Source organism: Sorex araneus, chromosome 1, assembly GCF_027595985.1.
Source record: "Sorex araneus isolate mSorAra2 chromosome 1, mSorAra2.pri, whole genome shotgun sequence".
Taxonomy (NCBI): Eukaryota; Metazoa; Chordata; class Mammalia; order Eulipotyphla; family Soricidae; genus Sorex; species Sorex araneus.
In genome coordinates this window covers 39569498-39577993 of record NC_073302.1, presented here as the reverse complement: position 1 = coordinate 39577993, position 8496 = coordinate 39569498, and the positions used below count along the sequence as shown (strand labels likewise).

Sequence of the window (8496 nt, the reverse complement as noted above, 5' to 3'; positions counted from 1 at the left end):
AGACCTGAGTTCAATTCCATCACCCCACCCACTGCTTATGTTCACCCAAATCCTGCCATGAGTGATCCTGAGAAAAGAGCCAGGAGTAAGTCCCTTAGTACCACCAGATGTGGCCCCCAACAAAGGACAAAAACAAAAACATAGAGTCCATATGCAGTTGCCCGAAGTGTAGCTTGGAGTAATTCCTTTACTTTGGGGGTTCCACCCTAAAGTCACTTACACAAGTGACTTTAGGGTCACTTTTTTTTTCCCCTGGGGGAAAAAAAAAACAGGGGCCAGAGTTATAGAACAGTGGGGAGGTCATTTACCTTGCATGTGACCAACCAGGATTCAATCTCTGGCATCCCATATGGTCCCCCAAGCACTGCCAGCAGTGATTTCTGAGTGCAGAGCCAGAAGAAATCCCTGAGCATTGCCAGGTGTCAAATAATCAATAAATTCAAATAATCAATAAATTCTGATCTTTAAAAAAAAGAAAAAGACCTTTAAAAGAAAAGACAGTGGCGTGGGGGTGGTGAAAGGGACACTGGGGACACTGGTGGAGGGATGGGTGTTCATTGTAGGACTGAAACTCAATCATGAAAGCTTTGTTAACTGTATCTCACGGTGATTCAATTAAAAAAAAAAGAAATTTCTTAACATTTTAATGGCCACTGAGTATGGTATTCACGCATGGCACTTGTATTTGCCCTCTACAAGATTAATAAAGGTCATTTATTCCTAACTATTCCCAATTTTACATATGAGAAAACTGATGCACAAAAAAGGTAAAGTAGTTTGAGATTTCATGGGCTGGAAATGGCAGACCTACAATTTGAGTAAGACAGTTTGTTACCAGAATCTGTTTTTAACCAAATACCTAAAGATAGTTCTTATGTTAGCAATCAAAATAATTACCCAACTTTCACTGTGTTGAGTATGTGTTGGCTTGTAGAGACAATTTTTGGGCCCTGAACTGAGAGACTGTTAGACCTACGGGGGATGGGAATTCTTTGTTCCGTGATGCAGTGATGAGCTCAGAGTAAACTGCCACTAAGCTAAGGAAAATGGACAGGCTGTTTGAAAGCCTGCTTGGGGTTGAGGACACAGAGCTTCTTTGGGAGCAGCTGACCCATGCTCTCGTCTGTAGACACTGTGGCAGCAACTGCCTCCAGAGTCCAGGAAACCTGGCGACACTATTCTTGTTCATGGTATGGCAGATTCGGAGGTGGTGGCACCTTGGGAAGTGGCAACAGCTTCAGCTCTGGTACTCTGGGGACATGTTTCAAGGCAAGGTGGGTGTCACAGACAGGGGGTGAATGACTTTTGATATATGTGAATTTAGTGCAAAATCGTTAAGTTAATGTAAGCCTGAGTAACAACGAACCTTAAATGTGAAGCTGCATGAGTAATCACTGACACCTATTTAAAGTCAGATGAAGGATCACTGGCCCTCGAGGTATGATTGTGGAAGGGAATGCTCTTCTATAATACTCATTCTAATAATACCCAGTTATTGTGGGTGACTGCTGGCTCAGTTGTGGGGCCAGAGAGCTGTTTACTCTGGATATGGAACAGAGTCTGAAGGCTTTGTGCCTGACAGAATGTTTTTCCATTTCCAGGGTCTATCACTTCTGTACCAGATGGCTTTTCTTGATCACTTGTGGAAACAAAAATCAGAAGAGGAAGATGAGGAAAAAGAAGAAAATGAGGAATCTTTGCATCTACTGAAGCCATGCTGTCTACCCAAAGAAAATCCTGTTGGACAGCAGGCCACCACAGTCCCATCCCAGTCATCTTGTGGTTCTGAAGGCCTCCACAAGGGCACAAGGACACCAGAGCAAGTACTAATGCCCCCAAGCAGATCCTTCCCCACCTTTCAGACCCTCATCAACCTACCTGTAAGGTACAAGACAACATCTGGCAGCCACCTACAGCAGATAAAAAGCCAGCTCTTCTGGGGTCTCCCCTCACTGCACAGTGAATCCTTGGAGGCCATCTTTCTAAGCTTGGGAGGCTCCTCTCCCAGGAAGTTGTCTGTTAGTTCTTCTGCTTTATTCAACAAGCTTATCTCCAAGTCTAGTTCCAACTTGCTGCTTCCACAGTACTGCTCCCTACCCCAGATTCCAAACCCTGAAGGTGTGGAAGGGACAGCTCCTGATCCTCAGCATCTTTCCTCACCACCTTCACCTCCTATCCCATTACTTCCCCTTCATCTTAAACTCTATCCCATGGACCACAAAGAAGTCCTATATGTCACTGAGCAGAGAAGGGTACCAAGGGTCTCTGAGGACCAAGTCTTGCACTCACAGCTTAACCTTCAAAGTACCACACCCTCCAAGCTCCTCCCTTCATCTGAGGAGGTTACATGTGATCCAAGTCTCCAACATATTCCAGATCTACTGTCTGCCTCTCTATTCTATCCTTCTAGTCATCTGGAAACCCTGACCAGGCTTAAGTCCCCAACGAAAACAAAGCGACAAAATGAGATACCCAAAGTCTCCAATCCACCAAGATTAGCTCCCAGCTCATTTACAACTTCCTGGCCAGAATTCCAGGGAGCTACTTCTATAAATGGTCTATTTGGATCTCATGTTCTCTGGGAAACCACAGGGCAAAATGACAATCATCAGATGGCTAGGCCTCCAATCCTGGCCTCTTGCCAACCCATAGCCCCCATGATGAAACCTCAAGAAACTAGTCACCTGGGAATTCCTCCTCCTATAGATGAGACTAGGTGGACAAGCACAAGACATGAAGAAAATTCTCAACCCCCAGAGTCCCCACTGCTAGCCCAATGTTATTACCTGGATTCTCTGTCAGAACTCAAGAACATCAACCCCGAAGGCAGACTTTTTGCATCTATAGAATCCTGGGGGCACAGAGAGAACCCTCAGTTTTCTGAGTCTCTACTGTCAGCCTCAGCTCCTCCAAACCTCCAGTCTGGAGTCCAGGAAGACAGGCCCCTGAAAGATTCAACTAGACGTAAATCCCAGGAAGCATGCAGAGAAAATTCAACAATCCCCTGGGCCTCTGAGCCCCCAGTCTTGGACCTCAACCTAAGGCTCTCTACAAACAGGCCTGTGTGTCCCCCTTTAGGAACTGAGACTCTATTAAAAGGCATGCAGAATCAAGAAAATGTATGGGTCTCTGCAAACTCAGTTTCACCTCCCAGCCTTCTCTCAGCCCCCACACTGGACTCCCTAGAAAAGATCCCTAAGAATCTGTCTGAGTCCAAAGCTTCACAGAAGACCGAGGGGCAGAGAGAGAACGTCGGGACCCCAGAGTCCCCAACACCTAGCCACAACCTCCCTCTAGCTCCTGTTCTGGAACCCCCCAGAATCAACCCTGTGGGAGGCCTCCCTAAACCAGATACTGTGTGGAATAACTATGAACGTTTTAGGAATTCCTGGGCTTGTCAGCCTCCACCTCTGGCTTTCAGTTCACCCCCAGTTCCTTTACTGGAGTCCCCACCAATTAGAACAATGGGGATTCAGTTTGATTCTGATAGATGTGGGGACACACAGAGTAGAAACTCTTGTGCCTCTGAGCCTCTTATTTCTTGTTCACCCCAATCATATGCCAAGCCCTTGGGACTATCAGATTTTGAGCCTGTTTCAGGAGACATGGAGCAGAAAGAAATCTGTTATGTACATATGTCCCAATTGCATGGCCTTAGTCCACCCTATAACTCTATGTCAAAGTTTCACGTAAGTGAGTCTATTGGAGATAAACCCAATCATAAGGAGTTTGAGGAGCCAGCAGTGGTACAGGAGCACTGGGTCCCAGTCCCCAGCTCATTTTCTGCTCCTTTATCAAATGCAGGTGCCAATGACCTTGGGTTTATGGGGAGGAACATGCAATTCAAAGAGCTTCCCCGGAGTTCCAGTCCTCCGAGAGTCAATTCCCTGCAGTTAGTACCAGGGTCTCCCAGACCTGAAGTTTTAAGAATTGAAACTGACCAGCGTGGCCCACCCAAGAGAGAACTACTCCCAGGAGCTAAGCTGGAGGCTTTACCCTCCCAGGGGGAGGATGGTCCAGAGATGCCCAGACTGCGTAGGATCCAAGCTTGGCACTGGAGTAGACAGATGGAACTAAGGCTGCAGAAACTACAGCGAAGACCTACTTCTAGATCCCCTGACTCAAGTCAACTTGTCAGCTCCCCTGCCCTGGCCTCAACTCTAGGATCCTGTGGACTTCCTTCCTGGTCCCCACAGCAGACTCATCCCCTTGTCCTATATCCTCACTCTCCATGTTGCCAATCCCTGCCAAGTCATAGTACAGGAACTCCGCCTGTCCAGGTTTCTCCATGTCTTCACTCTCTCACCTCTCTTCAAGCTCACGTGGAAGGGCATGGAAGAGCAGAAAAGGAACTTCAGATAGGGGGAGAAATGAGAGGAAAGGCAACAGCGGAGGTGTCACCTCAGTGGCCAGTTCACAAGAAGGCTGGAAAGAACTGCCGGGATTTGGGAAAGCTCTCAAACCTTGAGGTGCCAACAATAAGCAAGAGAAAAGACAAAGCTTCAACACAATCTCTAGCCCAAGAGAGAGAGAACCCCAAGAAAACCATAGCAAGAGATCACAGGGGAGGAGATGCAAAATTAGGGTCACCCAGAATTACAGGGAAGAGCCACACAACCCAGGCTTCTGTCTGCAGACATTCTCAAAGATATTCGCACAGACACCAGTTCTGTCAATACACTGCTTTCCTCCAGCAGCTTCACTCCAAGGCTGCAGGTCCCCAAGATCAGCGAGGGGCTGGTGACATCCTGACCCCTTGGCATTGTAAGTTCTGCCCTCAGGCCCACAAGGAAAAGCAAGTGGTCTCCACACGTCAGACTGCCTTTAGCAGGTGTCTTCAAAAGGTGTTAGCCAAGTTTGTGGGTACCCATAGACCGCTGCACAACAAACTCAGGAATAGTAGTACTCACACGTAATAACTCTAAAGCCATAGTAGTCTAGAGGGTAAAGAATAAAACTAATAAACTAGCTGAAATAGATAAACCCCATTGTTTTCTTTGGAGTCTGGGAGCTAAGAAGGAATTATGGCTGCTGTTGTATCCCATCTCAGGGCAAGACACAGCAGAATTTAGGATTCTTAAAGGTGTTTACCTTTCCTTTTCAGTCCTTCAGATTGTAGAATCTACAACCCTAATTCTACATAAGACCGAGACAGCCCAGTACTTTCAGGGATCATTTCTATAGTTCATTGCTAGAGAAGTTTCTCTAATCCTGTAGAGCACCACAAGGAGCCAGAGTATCCTCTCCTGAGGATGAAGACGGTTCTAGGTGTTGCTTTTGCAGCAGTCTTTTTACCACTGATGACTGTTCTTCTCTTCCTTTGGCAGAGTGAGAAGAGGACACAGTCTAAGTGGTTCTGGTTGTTTTTTTTTTTTTTTTTTAAAAAAAGGCCCAGTACGAAAAAACTACAGCAACACAGAAAACTAACAGAACTGTTACACACATGAACACAACTAATCTAGATTTGAGCAGCTGTTCATTCTCCTGGGCATGTCTTTTCCTCGAGTACTGAATCTACAGATTTTCCCATTCCTCCACCCTCTTCTATCTTTCTGACTACTGCCACTTAGCCTTCTTTTTTGTTTGTTTTTGCATTTTGGGTCATACCCGGCAATGCACAGGGGTTACTCCTGGCTTATGCACTCAGGAATTACTCCTGGCGGTGCTCGGGGGACCATATGGGATGCTGGGAATCGAACCCGGGTCAGCTGTGTGCAAGGTAAACACCCTACCCGCTGTGCTATCACTCCAGCCCCATCACTTAGCCTTTCTGCTGTCACTTTTTGCTGACAGCTTTCTGCTGGCACCTTCAACCCCAAGACAACAAAAATAAGTGCATTTTCATCAAGATTTGCTGTCCTTTACCCATTTTCTACTGCACTGTAGGGTACTGCTGTTATCACTGCCACAAGCCACATCGCTTAAGTTTATCTGATATGTCTCCTAGGTTAAAATCATGAATTTATTAAGGCTGTACTCCATTTTTTGTTTGTTTTTTGCTTTTTGGGTCACACCCGTCGAGGCACAGGGGTTACTCCTGGCTCTGCACTCAGGAATTACTCCTGGCGGTGCTCAGGGAACCATATGGGATGCTGGGATTCAAACCTGGTTCAGCTGCGTGCAAGGCAAACACCCTACCCATTGTGCTATCACTCCAGCCACAGCTGCACTCCATTTTGTAGACACTGTATACACAGGATTCCTTTTTCCTTCCCTGACTTCAAGAGGTGGCCACATTCCTTAGCTAACCTTCCTTCATTTTCAAAACCAGCAGAAGTCAACTTCTCTCTCACTGCCTCCCTCTCCACCTTTTTGTTGTGGTCACATCCAGTGCTCTGGAGGCCCCTGATATGAAACCCAGAGTCCTACCACATGAGCCCCACCCTCTTCTACTTTTAAGGACACTCATTCCATTTCCATAACCAGATAAAACTATTAAGCAAAATCAATCCTTCATTATGAAAAATGTCTCACAGTTTCCAGGAGTTAAAATGAGGTTATTTTGGGGCCAGAGTGATAGTACAGGGGTTGAGGTACTTGCCTTGCACACAGGTGATTCATTTGGCAAGCCCCTTAACCCCCTGTACTGTCTGTGGCCCAGAAACTTCTGACATTTGGGGTTTTTTTTTTTTGCTTTTTGGGTCACACCTAGCAATGCTCAGGGGTTATTCCTGGCTTTGCATTCAGGAATTACTCCTGGTGGTGCTTGGGGGACCATATGGGATGCCACGGATCGAACCTGGGTCCGCCATGTGCAAGGCAAACGCCCTACCCACTGTGCTATCGCTCTGGCCCCGAAACTTCTGACATTAATACTATATATATTTTAGATTTGGAATCTAAAATTCTAGATGAAAACCTAATTCTTCACTTCTATTCCTAAAGAGATGTCCAGGGGCTGGAGTGATAGCACAGCGGGTAGGGAGTTTGCCTTGCATGCAGCCGACCTGGGTTCGATTCCCAGCATCTCATATGGTCCCCTGAGTACCTTACTGTGTGCATGAGCCAGGAGTAATCCCTGTGCATCGCAGGGTGTGACCCCCCAAAAAAAAATTAACCAAAGAGATGTCCAAATTTCACCATTTTTACTTTATCTTGAATCAAGCAAGGGTCACTTTTTCCATTTTCTGGTGCCAGCGATTGAAGTCTGAGCCTCCTCATGAGAAGCAATCACATCCTACTTCCAAGTACCTTATTATGGGTTATGGAGGTTGGAGAGATAGCACGGTGGTTAAGGTACTCTCCTTGTATACAGACCCTGGGTAAATCAATTTCAGGCATCATCTATGATCCATCCCAGGTACTGCCAGAAGTAATCCCCAAACACAGAGCCAGGGAGTAACCTCTGAGCACATCAAGGTATGTCCAACATCCCCCAGTTCCCTCACCCCAAATACCAAAACACTGGTCCAGCCAGAGTGATAGTACAGAGGACAGGGAGGTTTGCCTTGCAAGAGGCCAGCCCAGGTTTGATTACCAGCTTGCCATATGGTCCCCTGAGCCTCACCAGGAGTAAATTTTGAACACCACCAGGTGTAGCCCTCCCAAACATAACAAAAACATCAGTCATGCCCCAGGGGTAGAGCAATAGTCTTGCATGTGTGAGATCCTGAGTTTGATTCATAGCACCTTATGATCCTCAAGCACTGTTTAGAACAACCCTGCCATACACTAAGTATGTCCCAAAGCCAAAACCAAAAACCAAATATGGCTCCAAATTAAAAACAGACACACCACACACACACCACTCCACTTACAGCATAAGCCTGTTAATCAGGTGTGATACCCCCCACCCCCAAAAAAGTAGCACTGTAGCACTGTCGTCCTATTGTTCATCGATTTGCTCGAGCGGGCACCAATAATGTCTCCATTGTGAGACTTATTGTCACTGTTTTTGGCATATTGAATACGCCACGAGTAGCTTGTCAGGTTCTGACGTGGGGGTGGGGATACTCTCGGTAGCTTGCTGGACTCCTTGAGAGGGAGGGAGGAATTGAACTTGGGTTGGCTGCTTGCAAGGCAGATGCCCTACCCACTGTGCTATTGCACCCACTATGCTATTGTTCCAGTCCCCAAAAAAAAGTAAAAAAGAGGGGCTGGAGTGATAGCATAGCAGGTAGGGCATTTGCCTTGCATGCAGCCAACCCGGGTTTGATTCCCAGCATCCCATATGGTCCCCTGAGCACCGCCTGGGATAATTCCTGAGTGCAGAGCCAGGAGTGACCCCTGTGCATCGCCAGGTGTAACCCAAAAAGGAAAAAAAAAGTATAAAAGAAACTAGAAGGCTTAGTTTATTTTTGCCTGTGGTATCTTACTGGTGTTTATGATTTTTAAGCACTACTACGAATTAAAAATTCCTCTTTTCTTTGTTTTTGGGCCACATGATGTTTATAGGGATTACTCCCGGCTCTGTACTCAAGAATCATTCCTGGTGGTACCCTCACTGTGACTAAAGAATAAATTAAAAAAAAAAAATCATTCCTGGTGGTGTCCAGG

At 46.4% G+C, this 8496-nt stretch overlaps 1 protein-coding gene and 1 pseudogene across 1 annotated transcript; both read left to right on the top strand.

Annotated features, from left to right (window-relative positions):
* The first annotated feature begins 1046 nt into the window (after positions 1-1046).
* On the top strand, positions 1047-6734 carry C1H9orf131 (chromosome 1 C9orf131 homolog). Its single transcript, XM_055125321.1, has 2 exons — positions 1047-1274; positions 1602-6734. Exons 1-2 carry the CDS (start codon positions 1047-1049, stop codon positions 4914-4916), a joined length of 3543 nt encoding a protein of 1180 aa, XP_054981296.1. The 3' UTR covers positions 4917-6734.
* LOC129401176 (small nucleolar RNA U3) lies at positions 5153-5355 on the top strand (annotated as a pseudogene).
* Positions 6735-8496: the final 1762 nt, after the last annotated feature.

What these genes read in the sequence shown, in the direction of transcription:
- C1H9orf131 (XM_055125321.1), top strand. Translation starts at nt 1,047, where the DNA reads ATGGACAGGCTGTTTGAAAGCCTGCTTGGGGTTGAGGACACAGAGCTT. An exon ending in GGGACATGTTTCAAGGCAAG is followed by an intron (nt 1,275 to 1,601) that starts GTGGGTGTCACA and finishes TTCCATTTCCAG; the next exon opens with GGTCTATCACTTCTGTACCA.